The sequence below is a fragment of the Mesoplodon densirostris genome, chromosome 19, assembly GCF_025265405.1.
Source record: "Mesoplodon densirostris isolate mMesDen1 chromosome 19, mMesDen1 primary haplotype, whole genome shotgun sequence".
Classification (NCBI taxonomy): Eukaryota; Metazoa; Chordata; class Mammalia; order Artiodactyla; family Ziphiidae; genus Mesoplodon; species Mesoplodon densirostris.
The window spans coordinates 51,311,782-51,337,501 of record NC_082679.1 but is presented as its reverse complement, the minus strand read 5'-3'; the positions used below and the strand labels follow the sequence as shown (position 1 = coordinate 51,337,501).

The window sequence follows — 25,720 nt, the reverse complement described above, 5'->3', positions numbered from 1 at the left end:
TAACCAAACAATATTCAGGTAATAATAGTGCTATGAAGAAAAACTGAGCCGCGGAGCAACTAAGCCCGTGTGCCACAACTACTGAAGCCTGCACGCCTAGAGCCCGTGCTCCGGCAACAAGAGAAGCCACCGCAGTGAGAAGCCCGCGCACCACAACGAAGAAGAGTTGCCCCCACTCATCGCAACTAGGGAAAGCCCACGCACAGCAACGAAGACCCAACGCAGCCAAAAATGAATGAATAAATAAAAAATTAATTTAAAAAAACTGAGTAGGAAGAGGGGATAGAGAGTGTTGTGTGAGGAGGAAGCAGTGCTATTTATTTACAGGATGATTAGAGGTTTCTCAGAGGAGGTGGCTTATGAGAGAGACCCTAATAAAGTTTGGAGCTCCCAATGCAAACGTCAGGGCAACAGCAAGTTCCAAGGCCAAGGCAAGAGCATGCGCATCGTGTTTAAGGAGAGCACAGAAGCTTGTGTGGCTGAATTAGAGTGAATGAGGGTCAGAATGAGGGTAGGAGAAGTAACAGATGTAGCTACAGCTCCGGACAGGGAAGGCCCTAGAGTAAGCTTTAGAAAGGGTTTGGGCTTTTATTTTAAGTATGATGGAATCCATTGGGAGGTTTTGAACAGGGACAAAACACATTTATGTTGTAAAAAAATAATATGGGGAAGAAGGAATGAAGAAGGGCAAGAGCAGAGGCAAGTTTTGTCCATATGAGAGGTGAAAAATGGTTCCTTAGTTTAAACTTGCATTTTCTCATGAGTGCAGTTGCAAACCTTTTGTATATTTCAGAGTTACCTGTATTGTATGAAAACACCAATGTTCACTGAACTGTTGGCAATGTGGGCAGATCTAATAATACATTGCTCATGGGAACATTAATTGGTACAATTGAGAATTTGGCAGTATCTTTCTAAATGAAAAATGGATATACATTTTTAGCAAGTCTTTTCAAGGTGCTTATCTTACAGATATATTTGCAGATGAGTGAAATTACATATGTAAAAGGGTATAAATGGTAGTATTATTGTTAACAGTATAAGAGTGGAAGCAATCTAAATGTCTATTAATAGGGAACTGGTTATATAACTTATGGTACATCCACGCAATGGCATACTATATAGTAAATGAATAAAACATAAAAAGGGACAGCTTTATATATGCTGATGGAACAATCTCCAGGCAAATTAAGGGGAAAAGGCAAAACGGCATGACAATGTTTATAGTATGCTGCTATTTATCATCAAATGTATTTGCAAATGTATAGATTACCTCTGAAAGAATTTACAAGTATACCTTGGAGATACTATGGGTTCGGTTCTAGACCACTGCCATAAAGCAAGTCACATGAATTTTTTGGTTTCCCAGTGCATATAAAAGTTATGTTTAGGGACTTCCCTGGCTATCCAGTCGTTAGGACTCGGCGCTTTCACTGCTGGGACCCGGGTTCAATCCCTGGTTGGGGAACTAAGATCCTGCGGGCCGTGCGGTGTGGCCAAAAACAAAAAAAAGTTACGTTTACATTGTATTATAGTCTATTAAGTGTACAATACCATTATGTCTAAACAAACAATGTACATACACCTAAATTAAAAATACTTTATTGCTAAAAAATGCTAATCATCATCTGAGCCTTCTTTTAGCAATAGTAACATCCAAGATCACTGATCACAAGCCACCCTAACAAATATAATAATGAAAAAGTTTGAAATATTTCGAGAGTTACCAAAATGTGACACAGAGACACGAAGTGAGCAAATGCTGTTGGAGAAGTGGCACCAGTGAATTTGCTTGACACAGGGCTGCCACATCTTCAGTTTGTTAAAGAAAACATGCAGTATCTACGAAGTGCAGTAAAGTGAAATGCAGTAAAGTGAGGTATGTCTGTATAATCAATTGGGAATGTAGTTGCCTCTAGGAAAGAGAGAAGGGGGACCAGGGGAAAAGGAGAGTTGCACAATATACATCGTGGTACATATGGATTTTCTACATATTCATGTTTTAATTATGAAAAAATGTTTTAACATGAAAGAAAAAGATTATGTTACAAAATTTGGCAGGGAGAGGTTTGCAGTAGGTTATTAAAGGACCTAGGGTCCTGCAGACTTAACCTTCAAAGATGGCCTTACTTTATAGTTCTTAAATAAAAACTGTGCAGTTGTAGAATTGTGATTAGTGTTTTTTCACCTCAGAAGAAAGTCAAAAGAGATAAAGCAAGTTTGAATTGCTGCAAGAGGAATTTTAATTAAATCCTACAAAAAAAATTCTTCCCTAAATGTGTTTCAACATTGGACTAGGCTATTTAGGAAAGTTCTGTATTTATAGGATACAGATTTATTTACAGGATACAGATTATCTGCCATGAATGGCTTGGGCTTCAATATTCCTGAAAACAAGTGGACTAATGGGACTGGGCTACATCAATTCTGAAAGCAAAAATTTTTTAGCAGTTGAGGAGTTAAAAAATGTTACAATTTTTACTGCTGTTTACCCCATATCTACTTAATTTTATTTCATTATCTATATCTACAGGTTGCTGTTGCTCTTCCTTAGTATGTCCAGGTAACTCATGTAAACTCTGTGGTTCTAGTACAACCAGAGCTCCAACTGCCTCAGTTAATAACAATAGCTAACACCCATCGACTGAACAGTATGTGCCCAACACTGCTCTAAGCACTTAGATCTAACTAAGGTTTTTTTTTTTTTTTTTTTTTTTTTTTTGCGGTATGCGGGCCTCTCACTGTTGTGGCCTCCCCCGTTGCGGAGCACAGGCTCCGGACGCGCAGGCTCCGGACGCGCAGGCTCAGCGGCCATGGCTCACGGGCCCAGCCGCTCCGCGGCATATGGGATCCTCCCAGACCGGGGCACGAACCCGTATCCCCTGCATCTGCAGGCGGACTCTCAACCACTTGCGCCACCAGGGAGGCCCTAACTAAGGTTTTAATCTTCACATCTATCTTACAGGGTAGGTCCTAAGATTATCCCCATTGTACAGATGGGGAAACTGAGGCACAGGAGGTTGAGTAATTTACCCAAGAACACACTGCTGGTAAGTGGAGAGCAAGGATGTGAACCTGGGCAGTCTGGGCAGCCTTCTGAGTCTGCGCCTTTGGACCACGACACTATACTGTAAAGCGAAGGAGTCTAAGAGGAGAACATGCCTACTGTGATGGCACTAGCCTTAGCTACCCAGGGTCTGATTCACTTTTTATTTAAGTCAGTATAGACAGTTACTGACTCTAAACAGAATATGCCCTCAACCTAGAACTGTCACCGTTTAAAACTCAACTAGAAAGAATCAACATGCAATGTACAGAAGTTGCCATCTGTTAAAACTCTTAAATGCAACAAGTACACGTGTCAGAAAAGATTATACAGATGTAGAAAACAAAATTATGCTTACCAAGGGGGAAAGTGGGGGAAGGATAAATTGGAAGATTGGGATTGTATATACACACTATTATATGTAAAATAGATAACTAATAAGAACCTGCTATATAGCACAGGGAACTCAATACTCTGTAATGACCTATATGGGAATAGATGCTAAAAAAGAGTGGATATATGTATATGTGTAACTGATTTACTTTGCTGTACAGCAGAAACTAACACAACATTGTAAATCAACTATACTCCAATAAAAATTTTTAAAAAAGGACTATACATGTTTGCTGAGATAAACATATCATTCAGATTTTTTTCAGGAACCTAGGAGATGTTCCAAATCCCAACAGAAAGCCACCAATCCTGAGATTAATGAATGTAACAATTTCCAGAATACAGCTTAATAAGATAGAAAGTTATAATATGGCAAGGTGTTGGTAACTGGTGAAAGATACTGAACAAGAAGCATTCATACTGGGACTTCCCTGGTGGTTCAGTGGTTAAGAATCCGCCTTCCAATGCAAGGGACGTGGGTTCGATCCCTGGTCAGGGAACGAAGATCCCACATGCCGTGGGGCAACTAAGCCCGAGCGTGGCAACTACTGAGCCCGCGCGCCACAACTAAAGAGAGCCTGTGGACGCAATTACTGAGCCCACGTGCTCTGGAGCCCATGCGCCACACCTAGAGAGAAGCCTACGCGTTGCAATGAAGAGCCCGTGCACTGCAATGAAAAGATCCTGCGTGCTGCAACTAAGACCCGATGCGGCCAAATGAAAAAAAAAAAAAAAAAAATCTAAAAAAAAAGCATTCATACTAACTCCTCTTTTTTTTTTTTTGACCGTGTTTGGGTCTTCATTGCTGCGCACAGGCTTTCTTTAGCTGTGGTGAGCGGAGGCTACTCTTCGCAGTGGTGCATGGGCTTCTTATTGCAGTGGCTTCTCTTGTTGTGAAGTACAGGCTCTAGGTGCACGGGCTTCAGTAGTTGTGGCACGTGGGCTCAGTAGTTGTGGCTGGCAGGCTCTAGAGCACAGGCTCAGTAGTTGTGGCACATGGGCTTAGTTGCTCCGCGGCATGTGGGATCTTCCCGGACCAGGGCTTGAACCTGTGTCCCCTGCACTGGCAGGTGGATTCTCCACCACTGTGCCACCACGGAAGTCCCCATACTAAGTCCTCTTGATGGTGAGGTTCTTTGAGGGTACAAACCATATAATGTCCATCATTTTATTAGCTCCTAGGACAGTTCCCAGCATACTAGGTGTTCACTACATTATTCGTGGAACTGAACTGGATAACCATCCAAGAAAAGTTACACAGACACATCACAGACTTGGGAATGACTGCACATCAGGCAATATATCAAAATATCACCTGGGGTGGAGATCTTTCTGGTTACACTGTTTTCGTGGTTCTGTGCTTATAGAACAAACTTCTCAGCTACATGTGGTTCCCTCCTTCACAAGGAGGCAACCAGTCCCAGAGATCACTCCAGTTATTTTCATGTTGTTAGTGAATAAATTCTCAATTTTGTTTATCAGCCTCTTGTGAAACTCATCAGTGGGAATCAGCCTTCATGGGCCTGATGACCCTTGGGTGAACAGACATAAACCTGAACCTGCTTAGATGGGGCCCTGGGAGTGGACCTTTGGGTGCCCACAGATGTGCAGTCATTTTGAAAAAGCCAGTGGACCTTTCTCCAGTGTTCTAATGGGTTACTGCAGGGGTGTTTGGAAAACCAACTGCACCCCACATTTGCAGGGCTGGGCCCCAGGACTGTGTTCTTACCTCTGTAATCCCTGTACAGGTTAGGAAGGAGGGTGCTACTGGCCCAGGGGTGGAAATGCTTGAGAAGTTTGATCTCTGAGAAGCGGTAAGGAAAGCTCTTGTGGATAGCTTGACGGAGGTAAAATCTATTGGAGTTGTGTGCTGAGTAGACTGCAGTCATCAACAGGATAAGGAAAAGTATTTGTACTAGTATTAGAAGAGAAAATCATAGGTGAGTAGTTAGCTTAGAAATCCTCTGTTTTTCATTTTTTCCTAAGCTTACAGACTTTTACAGGTCAAAAACAGTCAAAAGTTGGCAATTTGATATGATTCTACCTAATTGTAAACAGATAAGCAAAAGCATTTGGTTCTTACTGATATCTATATACATCTATAGATATCTACATATTCCTTCCCAGAATTATTCTGCCACTGATCAGAAATTTTACTTAAAAATAAGCTACATAAAATCTCACACAAGTGTTGTATTTTAGTTCTTAGGTCTAAATGTCCCCCCAGACCACTCCTTTCATCTCCTCCCCTTCCCCTCCCCAGTTATCTATAGATTGTCTGTGTTCACAAGAAGGGAAGGCATGATAAAAACAGAATTTGTCTTCTTTGGTCCAGAGAATCCAATAACCCAAACACTAGATGTGTTGGACCAGTTACCTTGCACTTATAGGACAGCAGTTTTTTTTTTTTTTTTTCTGGCCATGCTGCGTGACATGTGGGATCTTAGTTCCCCCATCAGGGATCGAACCCGTGCCCCCTGCCGTGGAAGCGGGGAGTCCTAACCACTGGACCACCAGGGAATTCTCAGGACATCTATTTTTCAAAGCATATTCATTTTCCCTCCACCATGCGATGCAGATCAAGTTTCATTACATTCTGCAGGTAGAGGAAGTGACGTACTGAAACACACAATTAGATCTCAAGATTCCAATTTTAGGAGTCCTTCCATTTACCTTACAGCCTTGCCTAAGGGAATCCAGAATTTTTCCAGGTGAATATTTTAAAATAGTTTTCCACCCTTCTTCTATATTTTCCATTTTATTCTCATTCCCCCTTCCCTTGCTGGGAAATGTGCTGCTGTATCAACAGGTTACCATTTTCTCTCCATACCCAAAATATCTCCTGTCAACTTGAAGAATTTCTTCTCTTTCAAGGTTCTTTCTGGGTGCTTAACTGGACCATTCATAGCTGGGGCTACGTAGATGGGGTTGTTTTCATCTCTTGAACCGGGTAATGATGAAGGACATCTTGCTGTCAAAAATTCAAATATAGGCCAAAAAAGGGTATATTTCATTAAGTAGTTATTCATCAACATTTGTTGAGCATCTTCTATGAGTATTTCCTGTTAAATATTGAAATAGAGGATAAAGCTATCTAAGCAGCCCTTCCCAAACTATCATGAAAGACTTAAAAAAATTTTTTCCAATCCATCAGGGACTGATACTTTTGTAAAAATACAGTAAAAACGAATTACTAGGAAAATGACATAGAACAGAGCCTTACAAAATACAAGCCCCATTTTGAAAATTAGATTCAATAGGCCTAAAATTAGTCTGCCCAACTGCTCTAAAAGTTTCTAAATGCTTATTCTCAATTTCTGTACTTATCTTGGACTAGAAACACAGTTTTAGTCAGTGGACCACCCAATGGGAGCACTGTTCCGGAGTGGTGTTTCTCAAAGTTTAATGTGCAAGGGGATCATCTGGAATTTTGTTAAAATGCAGTTTCTGGGGTGAGGCCTAAGATTCTGCATATCTGACAGTTCCAGGAGATGCCAGTGCTGCTGGTCTCCAGACCACACTGTAAGCAGAAGAATCTAGAGACACGTAAATCAAGACGGAGAGAGAAAGGGAGTTAGAATATGACCTAAAACTTGTCAGCCTGTAGGAACCAAATGCTGAGGGATCACTGAAAAGAAAAACAAACCTCCCTGAGGAACTCAGAGAAGGTGGCCCAGAGGCAGTGACATGCAACATCTGTTTTGAATGATGAGTCAAAGAATTCTCTAGATGGACAAGGATAAGGACAAGAAAAAAGTCATTTTAGCAGAGGGAACAGCAATTCAAGAGATGGAGAGATGAAATGAGGGCTAGGAAGGCAGTTTGAAGTCAGATTACTGTTTTTTTAATCTCATAAGGAATAAGATGCCAACCCCTTAGCAGCGTGCCCACCACTCAGTTTAAGAAATAAGTGAGTGCCAAGATAAATCCACTGTGTACCTCTGTGATGGTATCCCTTCTTTCCTTCAGAGAGCTAATCCTTGCCTAAATTTTGGAGTGTATCATCCTATGCATTTCTTCATTAAAAAATATGTCTCTAAGCAAGACATGCATTGTTTTGCATGATTAAAATGTTGTGTTAAAAAAACAAATGGTCATGAAGAACCTAGGAGCAGGATGGGAATAAAGACGCAGACATAGAGAATGGACTTGAGGACATGGGGAGGGGGAAGGGTAAGCTGGGACGAAGTGAGAGAGTGGCATGGACATATATACACTACCAAATGTAAAATAGATAGCTAGTGGGAAGCAGCCGCATAGCACAGGGAGATCAGCTCCGTGCTTTGTGACCACCTAGAGGGGTGGGATAGGGAGGGTGGGAGGGAGGCAGACGCAAGAGGGAGGGGATATGGGGATATATGTATATGTATAACTGATTCACTTTGTTATAAAGCAGAAACTAACACACAATTGTAAAGCAATTATACTCCAATAAAGATGTTTTAAAAACGTGTTAATTTTTCTGCAGTTTGCTTTTCAGCCATCTTTGTGAGTTTCATCCATGTAATATGAGTGGCTCTAGTCAGTTATTTAGAGGGTAGACTCCCTCAGGTTTGGTGACTGAATGGGGGGTGGGATTTAGGATTATTATGTTTTTAGAGAATGGTGATGCTATTAATTGAAATGAGAAAACAGAGTAAAGAAGTGAATTTGTGGGGCAGGCAAATAATTCTGCTTGGGGCATGTTTAATCTGAGATACCTGCAGGCATTCAGATACAGAGGGTGAGCAGTTGCAAACAGCACTTGGGGCTCAAAGCTAGAAACACTAGGAAGGAATCTAGAATATAGGGAAGAGTAGAAGCATTGAGAGATCTAGGGAGGGATGGATCATAAAGAGTGTTGGTGACGCACTGGTTAGTCTTGGGCTGGGAAGAAGGTGCAACAGCTGGTCAGAGACAAGATCCTGAATGGATAGATTCCTCTGAGCCAGTGAGGTGGCTAGGAGCTCACTGTTCTGATACAATTTGCTATTTGCAAAAGTAGATATTAGTTAGAACTACTTGAATTACCCAAGACTGCCAAGATCCTCTTGGTTTGATGCTCCTTCTCTTTGTGAGGCCACAGCATCCTGTTCAGCCGCAGTGAGTAAAACAATGTGAGGAAGATCACCTAGACAGGAAAGTCAGAGGAGAAACTTAATGAGCAGATATTACAGGAACCAAGAAGGTGGCGCCATTAGGTAAAGGTGAAGGTGGGTATGATTAATACATTTCAGTGACTTGGCCCTTTATTTTTATGGAAAACAGAATTAAGTAAATTCATAATTATTTGTACATAACCATGAGGATGTGGTTGATATAATGTTAATGTTTGTATTTTTGCTTGTAGCCCTTAATCTGCTTGGCTAGGAAAGTTTAAACTATTAAATGATTTGTGATGATCTGTATAAGGTGTTCACTAACACCTGTTTTTGGAACAACTTTGATATGCTAGACTGAAGAAGCTACATTTTTGAAAGTGCCAGTTTTGCTGAAGCAGGCATGGAATCTTAGAATTGAGTAAGACCTTAAGCCTCTGTTAGGGGAAACAAGTATCCCCCGCTCCTGAAATTTCCTTGGAGGGGAGGAAAGTGCTCCAAGTCCTCGGAGAACAAAGGACAAGAGTAGTATTTCCAGCCCGTTGCCACACACCCCTATTGTGATGTGGCAATTCCAGGTGCGTCTGCTCTGCAGACCTAAAGTCGCCCTCTAGTGGATTGTCCCGAGGATTACATTTGAGGGGAAATTGCTAAAAAGTTCACTTGGCCATGAGTCCAACCAAACCGCACTTTAGCAATACCGATAGCTAAGCTAACACATTGGTTTCCATCTCTTCTGTTCCTCTTTTTATACTTTCCAACTTTTTAAAACTTATATACATTTATTATAAAAATTTTCAAAAAAATTAGAGATTTTTAAGAAACTTAAAAAGTTTGGAATACATCCATTAATCATTTTTGTCTTAATATATCTGGACCAGTTTTCCACATCCTTACATTTTCTATAACATTTTAAATGGCTGCTCGGTATCCCATTATACAGATATGGCTGTCTTATATTAAGCAATATCCTATTTTTGAACATTTAAATTGTTGCCATTTTATTATTATAAACCACTCTGAATTTTCTCCGAATAGATCCTTAGAAATGAAACTTACTCGGCAAAGGGATGCAGAATTTGAAGGCTTTTACTGTACACTGCCAGATTTTCCTCAACCAGCATTAAGTGCCCATTTTCCCTGGCATCACTGTGTATTATCATTTGTTTCCCTTTGCCATTTTTAAAAGCAAAATTGAATCTTACTGTTCTAAGTTATTTGACCAGTGAAGAGGAACTTTTTACAGTTTTTAGCCATTGTAATAACAAAGGTTTTTTTTTAGCTTTAAAAAATGTATTTACACACTTTTAAAAAACACACTCTTTTTGGTGTATAATTCTATGTATTGACAAATACACAGAGTATCCACCACTATAATCAAGATACCTTACAGTTTCATTACCCCAAAAAATTCCCTGATGCTGCCCTTTTGTGATCAGCCCTTTTTACTACCTCCATCTCTGGGAACCACTGATAGATTCTTCATCCACGTAGTTTTTGCTTTTTGCAGAATGTCATATAAATGGAATCATAAAGTATGCTTTTGGAACTGGCTTCTTTGACTTAAAATAATACATCTGAGATTCATCCATGTCACTACATATACCAGTAGTTTTTTTTCATTGCTGAGTAGTCTACTGTATGGATGTACCACAGCTTATCCATTCACCAGCTGATGGGCATTTGGGTTGGTTCCATCCTTGACAATTATTATTACTATAATTATTATTATTGGCCACACCATGTGGCATGTGGGATCTTAGTTCCCTGACCAGGCATCAAACCCGTGCCCCCTGCAGTGGAAGCACAGAGTCTTAACCACTGGACTGCCAGGGAAGTCCCATCCTTGGCAATTATGAATAAAGCTGCTACAAATATTCACACAATTCTGTGTGAACATAGGTTTTTATTTCTACTTATTTACTTATTTATTTTTGGCTGTGTCAGGTCTGTTGAGGCACGTGGGCTTCTCTCTAGTTGTGGTGTGAGGGTTTTTTCTTCTCTAGTTGTGGCGCGCAGGCTACAGGGCGCATGAGCTCTGTAATTTGCAGCACACAGGCTCTCTCATTGAGGCGCATGAGCTCAGTAGTTGTGGCTCATGGGCTTAGCTGCCCTGCAGCATGTGGGAATCTTAGTTCCCTGACCAGGGACTGAACCCACGTCCCCTGCATTAGAAGGCATATTCTTTACCACTGGGACCACCAGGGAAGTCCCAGTTTTTATTTCTTTTGAGTAAACACCTGGGAGTGCAATTACTAAGTTATGTGGTAACTGTATAACTCTGTATGAAACTGGTAAACTGCTTTCCAAAGTGGCTATGCCATTTTTTCATTTCTACCACAAATTAATGAGAGTTCCCAGTTACTCTGCGTCCTCACCAGCATTTAGTATTATCGATATTTTAGTCATTCTACTTCAGACAATACTACAAAGCTACAGTAATCAAAACAGCATGGTATTGGCACAAAAACAGACATATGGCTTAATAGAACAGAATAGAGAGCCCAGAAATAAATCCACACACCTATGGTCGATTAAGCTCTCACAAAGGTGGCAAGAATATCCAATGGAGAAAAGACAGTCTTCAGCAAGTGGTGCTGGGAAAGTTGGACTGTAGCATGTAAATCAGTGAGTTAGAACACACCCTCACACAAAAATAAGCTCAAAATGGCTTAAAAACTTAAAAATAAAACATGACACCATAAAACTCCTAGAAGAGAACATAAACAAAACATTATCTGACGTCAATCATACCAATGTTTTCTTAGGTCACTCTCCCAAGGAAATAAATAAAAGCAAAAAACAAAAACAAATGGGACTTAATCAAACTTACAGGCTTTTGCACAGCAAAGGAAACCATAAATCAAATGAAAAGACAATCTATGGATTGGGAGATAATATTTGCAAATGATACAACTGACAAGGGCTTAATTTCCAAAATATACAAGCAGCTCATACAACTCAATAACAAAAAAACAAACAACCCAATCAAAAAATGGGCAGAAGACCTTCATAGACATTTCTCCAAAGAAGACATACAGATGGCCAACAGGCACATGAAAAGATGTTCATCACTGTTAATTATTAGAGAAATGAAAATCAAAACTACAATGAGGTATCACCTCACACCAGTCAGAATGGCCATCATTAAAAAGTCTACAAATAACAAATGCTCTAGAGGGTGTGGAGAAAAGGGAACCCTCCTACACTGTTGGTGGGAATGTAAATTGGTGCAGCCACTATGGAAAACAGTATGGAGGTTCCTCATAAAGCTAAAAAGAGAGTTGCCATATGATCCAGCAATACCACTCCTAAGCATATATCCAGACAAAACTGTAATTTGAAAAGATACATGCACCCCTATGTCATAGGGGTGTCACTATTTACAATAGCCAAGACATGGAAACAACCTAAATGTCCATCAACAGATGAATGGATAAAGAAGATGTGGTACATATATACCATGGAATGCTACTTAGCCATAAAAAAGAATGAAACAATGCCATTTGCAGCAACATGGATGGACCTAGAGATTACCATACTAAGTGCAGTAAGTAAGAAAGAGAAAGACAAATACCATTATATCACTTATATGTGGAATCTAAAAAATAATACAAATGAACTTATCTGCAAAACGGAAACACACTCATAGACAGAAAACAAACTTATGGTTACCAAAGCGGAAAGGAGGTGGGGAAGGGATAAATTAGGACTTTGGGATTAGTAGATACAAACTACTATATAAAAAACAAACAATAAGGTCCTACTATATAGCCCAGGGATATTCAGTGTTCCCTAATAAACCATAATGGAAAAGAATATGAAAAAGAATGAATACATATAACTCAATCATTTGCTGTACACCAGAAACTAACACAACATTGTAAATCAACTACATTTCAATAAAAAAATGTGTCTATCATAGAGCAAAATGTTTAATTTTGATGAAGTCCAATTTATCTATTTTTTCTTTCCTGGATTGTGCTTTTGGTAACGTATGTATATAAGAACTCTTTGCCTAGCCTAAGGTTTCGAAGATTTTCACCTATGTTTCCTTCTAAAAGATTTGTAATTTTACATTTGAGTATATGATCCACTCAGTTACTATTTTTTTTAATATTTATTTATTTTATTTATTCATTTGTTTGGCTGCACCGGGTCTTAGTTGCGGCACATGGGATATTTAATCGCAGCATGTGGGCTTCGTAGCTGCGGCATGTGAACTCTTAGTTGCAGCATGTGGGATCTAGTTCCCCGGCCAGGGATCAAACCCAGGCCCCCTGCGTTGGGAATGTGGAATCTTAACCACTGGACCACCAGGGAAGTCCCCATTGAGTTATTTTTATCTGACATTTTATTATTAAATTTTAAAAACATACATAAAAATTGGAAGATACAAAAGTTAACTTTTCACCATATTTGTTTTGCTTCTTTTTCTAAAGCACTTGAAAATAACAGACATGACATTTCACACCTAATTAAAGGTAATTCTCACTTTACATGGTAGTGTGGGATCATACAAATGACCTAGCAAGCTGAAACTGTGCAGTCATCTTAATCGTCAGTGGGGAAAAATTATGATCATTCTGTGACATTTAAATATTTATGTCAAAACATTAAAATCTCTTATTGTTCATTATAAAGGTACAAGGAAAACTTTAGAAGTAGTAAAACTAATGTGTAATTTAAAACATTAGAAACATTGAGAATTAAAGTTACTTCTTTGTAGAAAATTTACCAAGAATAATTTGAACAGTGCTGGCCTTCCTCTTGTTGTATAACATAGGATACAGGGAGAGCATTTTGTCTGTGCCTTTGGTGAACTGTCATACTGTTCTAAGTTTGCATTGGCTTCCAGCATCTTATCCTTTATGCTTTCAATGCTGTGAAACATCTCCGAGAGTCGCTTTAATGTTAGTTTTTTGTCAGTGTTACTTCCTTTGGGACATCATCATCCTTTTCTTCATAACCAATTTCTCCATTTATGTTGGTATGTTTGACTTTACTAAGTTCACCTGGGTGTATATCTACAGTTTCCTGAACACAGGCCACCTTCCCATGGACAGCGGCTTCTTGTATAACTCCATTTACAGTCTATTCAAATTTCACTTTCAGTGTTATTTTGTTAATTTGCTGCATTTTCATCTTTGTTGGCCAAGGTCCTCTTTCAATTATCCATTTCATGGTAAATGTCACAGAGTTTATGACTGGGAGACAAAGAAATAACACAACTACACAATTTGCTGTCTGTACATAAACAGGATAACAGGTGACCAATCACCCACACTTTGAGAAGTGACATGATTGGTCACTGATCATGATGTGCACCTGTTAATTTACATAGTGAATTATGGGCTAAAGGGCTAGCAGCAGTTGGTACTTTATGCAATCACTCACAGTCGATATACCATGCTGAGATTTTTTTTTTTTTTTGCTATACAGTAGGTTCTTATTGGCTATCAATTTAATTAGATTAATTAATTTTATTTTTATTTTTGGCCGCATTGGGTCTTCATCGCTTCATGCGGGTTTCTCTAGTTGTGGCGAGCAGGGGCTACTCTTTGTTGCAGTGCGTGGTCTTCTCATTGCGGTGGCTTCTCTTGTTGTGGAGCTTGGGCTCTAGGGCGCGGGCTCAGTAGTTGTGGCTTGTTGGCCCTAGAGTGCAGGCTCAGTAGTTGTGGCACGAGAGCTTAGTTGCTCGGTGGCAGGTGGGATCTTCCGGAACTCGGACTGAACCCGTGTCCCCTGCATTGGCAGGTGGATTCTTAACCACTGTACCACCAGGGAAGTCCCGGTAACTGAGATTTGAACTGTATTGCTGGGAAACTGGTGTTATTCAACTGAACCAGAGTAAATGAAATTCATGTACAAACTGAAACAGTGGAAAGCAAGGGCTTCCTGTTTTCAAGCATGTGTCTCCTAAAAATCAGGCTATTTTCATATCATTATCATACTTAAGGAAATGATCAATAATTTCCTAGTATACTATCTGATCCATATTAAAAATGGCTCATTTATTCAAAGGATATAGAACAGTGCTCACCCATTAATTTTTCTCTCGTGATACTGACTTTTCAGAGGAACTAGGTTTGTATTCATAGTGATACTACTTGAAGTGTGATCCACAGATCAGCAGCAGCATCACCTAGGAACTTGTTAGGAATGCAGAATCTTGGGCCCTGTTCCAGAACTACTATTCTCCATTTCAGTGTGTCTTTTTTTTGCGGTACGCAGGCCTCTCACTATTGTGGCCTCTCCCGTTGTGGAGCACAGGCTCTGGACGCGCAGGCTCAGCAGCCATGGCTCACGGGCCCAGCCGCTCCGCGGCATGTGGGATCCTCCCAGACCGGGGCACAAACCCGTGTCCCCTGCATCGGCAGGCGGACTCCCAACCACTGCTCCATCAGGGAAGCCCTCAGTGTGTCTTTTTAACTTAACTATGCCTGGAACTAGTTGAGGCCTGTCAACAAATTCAGTATTTCTTTGCAACAGTGGAATTTTTTCAACTGTTTTATTATTACCACTCATCTTAACTGCATGTTAAGTCCCCTGGATCTACTGTTTAAGTCTTTTTCTTACATGTCTTATGCTTTGCATTTTAGTTTGATCTTCCTGATCCATTAATTTGAGTCTCAATAATGACATCTTTTTTTATACATATTTTTTTTTTCTTATTATTTTTGGCTGCATCGGGTCTTGAGGCATGTGGGATCTTTCATTGCAGTGCAGGCTCTTTGTTGTGGGCCTTGGGCTTCTCTCTAGTTGTGGAGTGCAGATTTTCTCTCTCTAGTTGTGGCGCATGGGATCCAGAGTGCATGGGCTCTGTAGTTTGCAGCACGCAGGCTCTCTAGTTGAGGTGCGCAGGCTCAGTAGTTGTGGCACGTGGGCTTAGTTGCCCCGTGTGTGGCATGTGGGATCTTAGTTCCCCAATGAGGGATCGAACCCGTGTTCCCTGCATTGGAAGGCAGATTCTTTACCACTGGACCATCAGGGAAGTCCCCAGTAATGACCTCTTCAATTCAACTTCTGAATTTTTAAAATCTGTAAATCAGGTTTTTCATTTCCTAAAAGCCTTTGACTGTGTGTCTGATGTAATGGAATCTCCTTAAGAGCCCTTGCTATTTTTTGGTTTGTCTCTTCCAGCAGTTCTTTTTATTTAAGGTTTACCTACTCCTTGTACTCTGTCCCTCTTCTAGGATCAGTGGGTCTCAAATGGGGCTGCACAATGGAAACACCTGGGAAGCTTTCGACACGTTGGGCCTTGGATCCCATCTCCAGGGATTACAATTTGATTGGTCTCGAGAGAGGCCTGGGCACCAAGAGTTTTAAAAGCTCCCCAAGTGTGCTTGTAGGTTCTTAAAGCAGAAGTAATCCTGTCACCAAAATCCAGAATGTTGGAAACTCTATACGACAAACAACTTGGTTTCTTCAATACATATATTGTAAGAAAAATAGCAGGAATAGAGAGTGACAGAAAGAGAAAAAAGGAGGGAGAATCTATAGATTAAATATTAAAAATACTTGAGACAAACTCATTGCAACACATGGACCTTATTTAGATCTTGATTTGAACAAAACAACTATAAATACTTATAAGACAACTGGGAAAATGTGAACACTGATTGGATTTTTTAAAATTGTAGTAAAATACACATAACAAAAAAACATCTTTTTGGGCTTCCCTGGTGGCACAGTGGTTGAGAGTCCGCCTGCCGATGCAGGGGACACAGGTTCGTGCCCTGGTCCAGGAGGATCCCGCATGCCACAGAGCGGCTGGGCCTGTGAGCCATGGCCGCTGAGCCTGCGAGTCCGGAACCTGTGCTCCGCAACGGGAGAGGCCACAACAGTGAGAGGCCCGCGTACCGCAAAAAACAAAACAAAACAAAAAAAAACCCCACCATCTTTTAAAATTAATTAATTAATTATTTTTTCACTGTATTGGGTCTTCACTGCTGTGCGTGGGCTTTCTCTAGTTGCAGTGAGCGGAGGCTACTCTTCATTGTGGTGTGCAGGCTTCTCATTGCTGTGGCTTCTCTTGTTGTGGAGCACGGGCTCTAGGCATGTGGGCTTCAATAGTTGTGGCACGGGGCTCAGTAGTTTTGGCTCGTGGGCTCTAAAGCACAGGCTCAGTAGTTGTGGCGCAGGGCTTAGTTGCTCTGTGACATGTGGGATCTTCCCGGACCAGGGCTCGAACTCGTGTCCCCTTCACTGGCAGGCGGATTCTTAACCACTGTGCCACCAGGGAAGCCCAGGAAAGGGACGATTTTTAAAAAGTAAGTTTTCTTTTTTTTTAAGGTAGTTTAGTGTTGATTTTTTACTTGTCCCTCATAACTTCCCAATCCTTTTTTGCTAAACTTCTACTAGTCCATCAGTTTTTATTAGTTTTTTCTGTGACTACTGCACATGTACCCCTAACAAATTTCACTCTGCCAATTTCTGTTTTGTTTTTTTGTTTTTGTCAAGTTGTAAGAATCATTAGACACCCTGGATTGACACCCACAGACCTCGGATTCCCAAGCTTCCTGCAACTACAATGTTTCCTCCCATGCCGGTGTCACTGTTTCTCACGTACCTTTACTGGTGATGAAGATGTTCTGAAGCAAAGATAATATCGAAATAACGCAGCTGGTGGCTTGGTCTTTGTTCACTTCCAGGCTATAAAGTGCTGTAAAAAAAGGCTGAGGCCAGGCTAGTGACACCAGAAGGAGCCAGCAGAAGTAAGTCAACCATCTGAGCCGGCCATTAGAGATGGGCTGCTTCCCGTCTGGGCTCAGGATGGGGAAGGCTCTGGCTGCGTCCCTTAGGAATAGAAGTTGAAGGAATAATCTCATAGCCAACAGCTGAGAGACAGGTTTAGGAAGTACAGGTGATAAAGAGAGCCTGGTGCGATGCATTACCTGGATGGCCCTTGCTCTATGGGAAGAATACACATTTCCAACAGTTCCTGGAGTTCTTGCAGTTGGCTGACTGCATCCAGGAAGTCACAGGGCTGATGGGCCTGGGCGGGACCCAGTGTGCCTAAGTGAGACTGGAGCCTCGCACAACTCTGAGCAGGTAACTGTGGAAATGATGGTGATTTTCAGGAACCACTGAAAGTACATTCCAGGTTGACACTTGGACAAGTGGAAGATTTCAATAAATAGTAATTCCTGGTAGAAATTAGCAACTCGTTAACTGATGATGAGGTTAAATTTTCCCAGTCACTGGAGACTGGACCCAACACCTGCAGAATTACTGTCTTCTCTGAGCACTCTGGTGAATTCACAACAATTTGTAAAATTCTATACTTTGATACAGAATCGAAAAACTTGTAAAGTTAATTGTACTTTTTCATCAGAACTGCAGTACATGTAAACTATAAGTGCTCAGAAGGCCCAGACTATATTCAAGAATCCATAAATCGCATAATCTCATCATTCCATAGAAGAAAAAGAAGGACAAGTTTCAATAGCCCCCGACAAAGTAGATGAAATATGGGGGTCTGAGACAGAGGACATTTTTTGTGGATTTTCCTTAATCCTTTACTTTGTAAGACCAGATATATTGTCTCAGAAGCCATCAGAGGGATCAAAGCTATCAGCTCCATACTGGAAGTTTAAGGAAATTAAAACAAGCAGAAGGTCGTACCATGCCTGTTGGTTATGCTGAGAGGTAAGAATGAATACAAAGTAAGAGAGTGGGAGGCAGATAAGAGATTAGATACGGAAACTTACTGAACTTTACCATTTGCCCAGTAGGGTCCTGCCGGCTGGTGACGGCCTTGACCCTCTAAGTAAGAACAGACGAGGCTGGATAAAAGCTTCACCAGCTGGTTAATGTTGTAAGAAAGAACTCCATGAAGACTGTTCACACTCAGAGTAGGTACGTATTTCTTCTGAGCAGGAATCCCACAGTTTCCTTTAATTTCTGAATGTAGAACCAAGATGAGAAAAGTTAGTTTTACATTAAACCCAGGACTGGTAGCAATTACAGATGGTAAGAAGGCTGTTTCTCTACTTGGAGGGGCATATGCTTAGTGTAAAGAACCTCAGTTTTTCACTTTCTCTCTCCTTTTTCAGAAAGAAGTCACCTCACAGTAGCTTCAGAACTAGTTTTATAAGAGAATCTAGGATGAAAGAAGAGACCGTTTGATCAAACGTCGAAAACTAAAACACCTCCAGAGTAGTACATTCTGCACTCACATCAGTGCTCACATCACTGCATAATGAAGAGAAAAAAAAACAGAGGCACAGGGATGACTCGGGGGACAGGAATTAGAGAAAAACTATTAAGTTTAACAGGACCTCAGGAGCCTTGCAGGAGATCCTTTCTACTGACCTTTTCCACTACATGGGGGAGGGAGCATGACGTTTACCTGTAAAATTTGATACCAAACTTACCTCAACTATCTCTGTGAGAGAGAGAGAGGCTCAAAAGAAGCATCTGAGAGGCAGGAGGCCTGGATGGGAGGAAAGAGAGGTAGAGGTTCCTGTGGTTGAATCAACGGGAAAAGCCGCCCAATCCCAAGACTGACGGGGAAAAGGATGACAGCAGTTTGGATGCTGACGAGCAGTTCTGACCAGGTCACAGCAAATGGGCCCATGAAAGCAAACCATGACATACAACCCTCATCCTCAACAATTAAAATCATCCCCAAGGCGTTCCTCTCCCAGGTTTAAGTATTTATTTAGCAATTTAACTATGATTATCTAAGGATAGCAAGTTATCATGGCAGTAAAGATCCTGATCATTTGTTAATAAATGAGACCTGTGGGAAAATGTGTACTCTAATGTTAGAATAAATGATTATTCTCCTTTAAGAGTAGAATTAAATGAGTATTCTAATGTGAGGGCAGCAGAGGAAAAGTGAAGGCACATACTGATTCTGTTTCTAACTTTGGAAGGAAGGAGAGTGGAGTAGTCAAAGGACTACGTGCCACAAACAGCACACATCAGGGCTCACCCACAGCTTGCTCATGTCTCTTGGTGGTGGTGCCGTTCATCTTCTAGAACATGACATAGGTGACCATGTTGCAGAGAAGGAGGGTCATGCAGCAGGTGAGCCGCTGGACTCTTGTAAACTGGGTCCAGGGATGTCAAGTTGTGACTGAGAGCCACAGACAATCCTGGGTGAAATCTTCTACAATCATGGAGGAGAACAGGTGTTTAACAAGATAAATTAGAACAGGATAAGGCATGAGATTTCATTCTGAAAGTGCCCTAGTCTAGAATGCGGTTTGCCTGGCAGCAAGCTGCACAGCAACAACTCGGCCACTGCTCAACACCTCCGTGAAGAAGCTTTCAGATGACTTGATGATACGATTTTTTTGTTATTTTGGGGTAAAAGGTTTTTGAAGATAAGGGTAATTTGATTGCATGAGATTTTAAAACCAAAACTCGTTTTAGCTTTATCAGAGTTTCGATGAATCTTTTACTCTTAGAAAGTTTGCATTAAGCGTCCACTCAAGATAGTTGGGTAAGTTCATACTTGGAGCACCTTCTCTACTCCAAAAGGAACTATAAATATGATATAAAAAGAAAGAACCCAAAACATTGGCTGGGCTTAAAAACAAAATAAAAGTCTCTGAGAAAGAGGACTGGAATGAGAAACAAGATGGTAGGTGGGGAAGAAGCCACAGGATTCTGTGCTCCAGGTCTGGAAGAAGGCATACACAGGTCAAAGTTTGATTTCCATAGAGTAACTGGAACTGAAAGTGATTCATGGAGTGGGGAAAGGGAGAGTAAAGCCAACTTCACTGCCTGAAGCCAGGGTTGAGGCTGGAGCTCATGGAAGAATTCTGCAGAACAAAAAACTGCCACAGGGCTACACATTTATAAGTAGGGAGGTGGGTGAGAGTGGACAGCCCCAGGACCAGGAATTGAGCCAACAGATCCACTGGCTCATGACAAGACGTGCAACAGATCTGGTTTCATTAATTTCACGGAGGAATAGGAGCTCCAAAATGGTATAATATAATAAGACCTAGCTCTAGATTAGTGATGTGAAGGGTTGGATGAAAACATCAAAAAAGTACTAGTCAGGGATGTGTGGAGAAAAAGAGAGAGGTTGAGATTTAAAAATGAAACCAACCTACAACCCCAAGTTCCTAAACACATGAAGAAATCTAATGCTAAGAAAGGCAGCCAACACAATCAGTAATTCAGTCCAGAAGAAATTAATTTCATGGGACAGTCTGACAAAGACTTTAAGTATTTCAGGTTGCTCAAAGATACAAGTAAAGGAATAATGTTCACTTTAAAATAATAAAAAATTATGAAAAACAGAAATAAATTAGAACTCTTGAAACTGAAAAATATGGTCCTCAAAACAAAAAAATTAGGAGAAAGGGACCTGGATAAAGAGAAAATTAGTGAACTGAAATGTAGTATGAAAGAATTCACCCAGAACACATCACAGAGAGACAAAAAAGATATGCACGCAAGAGCGGCTTAAAAACGTGGAGGATAGTTTGAGAGGCTCCAGCATAGAGTAAAGCAATGTCAGAGGAGCAATATTTTCAGAAGTGACATCTGAGAATTTCTGCGAATTTAAGACATGATTCTGTATATCAACACTACATTTTATGTTATGTGTATTTTACCACAACAAAAAAAAATTTAAGTACATTCTGAGTACTAAATAGTATAAACAGTGAATCTACATTGAAAAGAATTATGGTAAAATTTGGAACATCAAGGATAAAGAGAAAATATTAAAAAGAGAAAAGACAACATACTTTAGAAGAATGACAGCTAGACTGACATAACAGGCAGTGTTGGAAGGCAATTCTCCATGAATGCTTCCCATTTAGGCATTAATAAAAACTGTGTCCTGGACTATCTTTTCAAGTATCTTTGTATAAGCAGACAGCCCTGAAAACAGACAGTCAGGAAAACTTTTTGGAGCCAACTTATTTGCATTTCCAGATTGTAAAGATAGAGACATCCTACTCCCCAGAGACATTCTAGGGTAACAAAGATAGAAATGCCCTCTTCTCACCCCTTGAGAGATTTCCCTACATTCCAGGCTAATGAAGAAAATGTCTCATTCTACAGGGAAGGATAGGCAGGTTTTCTGGCAGCTGGTATATCAGATCAGAGTCTCCTAATCTTGAGGTTCCTCTTTTGTGATGCACCTCCATTGCATGTGCAGCTAACACCTGGCTCTCATTACATCACCCTGTCGAATCCGGGAACTGACACAAAATATTGCTCTGGTTGCTACTACTGCTATAAGTAGTAAATTGTCTAAATCCATTTGGGTCAGTGGAAACGGTGGAGTAAAGGCCTCTGAAAATTCCTCCATAAAAGCAATGATAAAACTTCTCTTAAAAAGCCAGAATCAGGGCTTCCCTGGTGGCGCAGTGGTTGAGAGTCCGCCTACCAATGCAGGGGATGAGGGTTCGTGCCCCGGTCCGGGAAGATCCCACATGCCGCAGAGCGGCTGGGCCCGTGAGCCATGGCCGCTGAGCCTGCGCCATGGCCGCTGAGCCTGTGTGTCCAGAGCCTGTGCTCCGTAATGGGAGAGGCCACAACAGTGAGAGGCCCGCGTACCAAAAAAAAAAAAAAAAAAAAAAAGCCAGAATCAAAATTTTCAGAACTCAGGTAAATAACCAAAGGTTTGTGTTAACCTGGGAGTGTTTACTCAAGAAAAATGGCTGAATATTAGTAAGAACAGTGAATTTTGTGGCTTTTTTTTTTTTTTTTTTTTTGTGGTACACGGGCCTCTCACTGTTGTGGCCTCCCTGTTGCAGAGCACAAGCTCCGGAAGCGCAGGCTCAGCGGCCATGGCTCACGGGCCCAGCCGCTCCGCAGCATGTGGGATCTTCCCGGACTGGGGCACGAACCCGTGTCTCCTGCATCGGCAGGCGGACTCTCAACCACTGCGCCACCAGGGAAGCCCTGTGGCATTTTAAATTGCCCTATTTTCCCAGCTCCCTTTCTCTAGCTCCATGGTAACCTTGAAAACCAACAGCCTTCGATCACAGTGAAATCCAGCAGCCTGGCAGTCACTAGAGGGAGGAGAATGGGGTTGGAGCTCCTTAAAAGCCTCCTTTCCCAGAGAACTGTCATTATTTGATTTGTCTGATAGTTCCTTGGAAAACTCCACTTGCAAGGCTGTCCTTATGTGATGTGACTGGAGGCTCATCCAGTGAAAAATGCTTTTTCCCTGAGGGCACTGTCCAAAGTATTCAGAGGCGATTGTTCACAGCTGCCTGATATGGTAGGCAAACAATAGGCTAACCAAAAAGCTTAAATGGAAAAGCTGGAAAATGAGAAGTCCACAGGAGTTTTGAAAAGCTCTGACACAGTCCTGGGAACCTAGAAGGCCACATGCATGCCCAGGGCTGTATGCATGCTCAGGAAATACCTGAGAAGGCCCTACGCCTTTACCCCTGGATGACCCTGAAGCTCTCAGCAAGCAGGAAGTGAAGGCTGAGGCACAGCTGTCAGTTGCCTTGCGGAGCGCTAGAGGCATTGGCACAACATGCACGCAAAACCCCTCGGCAACGACTGGGAGGCTCACTGGTTCAGGCAATGAGAGAAGCCTCTGTCTTAGTTATTAGCTGACCACTAAGCTGACTGAGCAGAAACTGCAGTTTTCACACGTGACAAAGAACACAGGCGTTACAGAATTAGTTAGACACTACACAACAACAAACACTAAGAACAACAAATACTGGGGGAGAGGAAGGAAATCTGACCTTCAGAGTTGCCACATTCTATTATTTAAAATGTCCAGTTTTCAACAGAAGATCACAAGACATGAAAAGAAACAAGAAAGTATCTCTCTCTCTCTCACACACCCCCCCAACCCAAGTCAACAGATTACTGCTGAGGAAGCCAAGACACTGGGTTTACTAGATAAAGATTTCAAATCAGCTATTTTAAATATCTTCAAAGAACTATAAAGGAAATCATATCAAGGAACTAAAGGAAAGTAAACGAGAATGCTAAACAGAGAGTATTAATGAAGATACAGAAATTATTTTTTAAAAGAACCAAATAGAGGGCTTCCCTGGTGGCACAGTGGTTGAGAGTCCGCCTGCCAATGCAGGGGACGCGGGTTCGTGCCCCGGTCCGGAAGGATCCCACATGCCGCGGAGTGGCTGGGCCTGTGAGCCATGGCCGCTGGGCCTGCGCGTCCTGCGCTCCGCAATGGGAGAGGCCACAACAGTGAGAGGCCTGCATACCACACACACAAAAAAAAGAACCAAATAGAAAGTCTGCAGCTGGAAAAATAAAAAGACTGCAGCTGAAAAATACAATAAGTGAAATGAAAAATTCACTAGAGGCCCAGCAGCAGATGTGAGCAGGCAGGAGAAAGAATCAGCAAACATGAAGATAGATCAATTGAAATTATCTTGTCTGAGGAACCGAAAGAAAAGGAGTGAAGAAAATGAACAAAGCCTCAGAGACATGTAGCACACCATAATTTCTCAAGAGTACCTAAAGGAAAAGAGCTCCTTCTTTGAGACCGGTATGAAGATCCAGTCACGCTCACAGTCTCCAAGGTCCGTGGCCAGCCAACAATTGCACAGGAAATGCCATTTCCTTTTACCTGCCATGTCAGTGACAATTTACATACCTATAGTAAAATAAAGACAATCATGTTAGGGAGGTGGGCACAAATCAGTTGCTGTAATAAGAAGTAATCTTAGGGAAACAACCTAAATGTCCACTGATGGCTGAATGGATAAAGAAAATGTGGTATATGTACAAATGGAATATCATTCAGCCATAAAAAAGAATGACATTTCGCCATTTGTGACAATGTGAATAGAGGGCATTAAGCTAAGTAAAATAAGTCAGAGAAAGACAAATAAATACCGTATGATCTCACTTATATGTAGAATGTAAAAACAAAGCAAAACACAAACGAAAAACCAAAACCAGGGACATCCCTGGTGGTCCAGTGGGTAAGATGCAGGGGGCCCAGGTTCAATCCCCAGTTGGGGAACTAGATCCCATGTGCCGCAACTAAGAAGTCTGCATACTGCAACTAAGAACCGGTGCAGCCAAAACTAAATAAATAAACAAAACACCAGAGTTAATCAAATAGGCTTAAAGAAAAAAAAAAAAAAAACCAGAACTGAGCTCATAGATACAGAGAACAGATTAGTGGTTGCCAGAGGTGGGGGTGGTGGAGGGCTGGGTGAACCAGGGGAAGGGAGTCAAAAGGTACAAACTTCCAGTTATAAAATTATCAAGTCATGGGGATGTAATGTACAGCATGGTGACTATAGTTAATAATATTGTGTTGCATATTTGAAAGTTGCTACAAGAGTAGATCTTAAGAGCTTTCAGCACAAGAAAAACAAAATTTTGTTAAGTATGTATGGTGACAGTTGTTAACTAGACTTATGGTGGTGGTCATTTCACAATATATACAAACATCGAATTATTATGTTGTAGACCTGAAACTAATATAAAGTTGTATGTCAATTATACTGCAACAAAAATTAATTTAAAAAATAAGTAATTTTTCACTGACAGTGAGTGTCCAAGTAAATGGATTCTGTTTCATCATGGGGCAAGAACTAAAGAAAGAAACCAGAGCTGATCCCATTTTTTCCTTCCCAACCTCTAAGGGAGTTCATGTACCAAACACCAGAATGCAGACTTCCATAACCTAGGAATAGTTCAGGGTGTGTTTGTATTCCTTAAGTTTTCTTGTTCCACATGTGACGACAGTGCCCTGCCATCTCTGTAAGCATCCTATCTGCCTCTATCTTTAATTACCAGGGTCTGAGGGGGTGTCTTTGGGAGGTGAGGTGGGGAGTGGTCTTTAATGTTTACATTAATGACTTGTCCTATTTGGGGCTATGGCTTCGTCTTGGCTTCAGAGCCACAGGCCCTGAAATTGCATCCTCTTTCCAACCACAGAGTTTTACCATGTGTCTACCTTCTCCCCTAATTTCAACCATCAACAAACTTGTCCTCGGGGACCCCTAATTGTTCAGCCTGTTTGACTCCATCTGTACCTAGTCAGCTAATCTCCTCTTTTACTGTAAGGATGCTACTTCCCCAAGAGTCTATATGAAACCATTCAAATCTCTCTGGTCAAAAGTCTTGCTTAATTTTAGTTGGAAATTATTTTCTGTGCAAGGAGTACAGATTGCTTTAAAGCTAAAATATTTCTGGGAATCTCTTACTGAGGCAGTTTGTAAAATCACAGGTGACTAAGTTGCATTTGATTTAAACTTAGCTACTGCTGGATGGC

General features: G+C 41.2%; 1 protein-coding gene across 1 annotated transcript in view; it reads right to left on the bottom strand.

The window, feature by feature from the left end:
- The window catches only part of PKD1L3 (polycystin 1 like 3, transient receptor potential channel interacting), a 45,204-nt gene that overhangs the window by 4,553 nt on the left and 14,931 nt on the right, over nt 1-25,720 (bottom strand). The window contains 13 exon segments of the mRNA XM_060083176.1: nt 5,169-5,354; nt 6,270-6,410; nt 8,450-8,549; nt 14,243-14,247; nt 17,090-17,316; nt 17,415-17,556; nt 17,559-17,606; nt 18,241-18,346; nt 18,348-18,375; nt 18,377-18,423; nt 18,872-19,123; nt 19,464-19,662; nt 23,947-24,078. Of these exon segments, the coding sequence (XP_059939159.1) occupies nt 5,169-5,354; nt 6,270-6,410; nt 8,450-8,549; nt 14,243-14,247; nt 17,090-17,316; nt 17,415-17,556; nt 17,559-17,606; nt 18,241-18,346; nt 18,348-18,375; nt 18,377-18,423; nt 18,872-19,123; nt 19,464-19,662; nt 23,947-24,078 (1,613 nt within the window).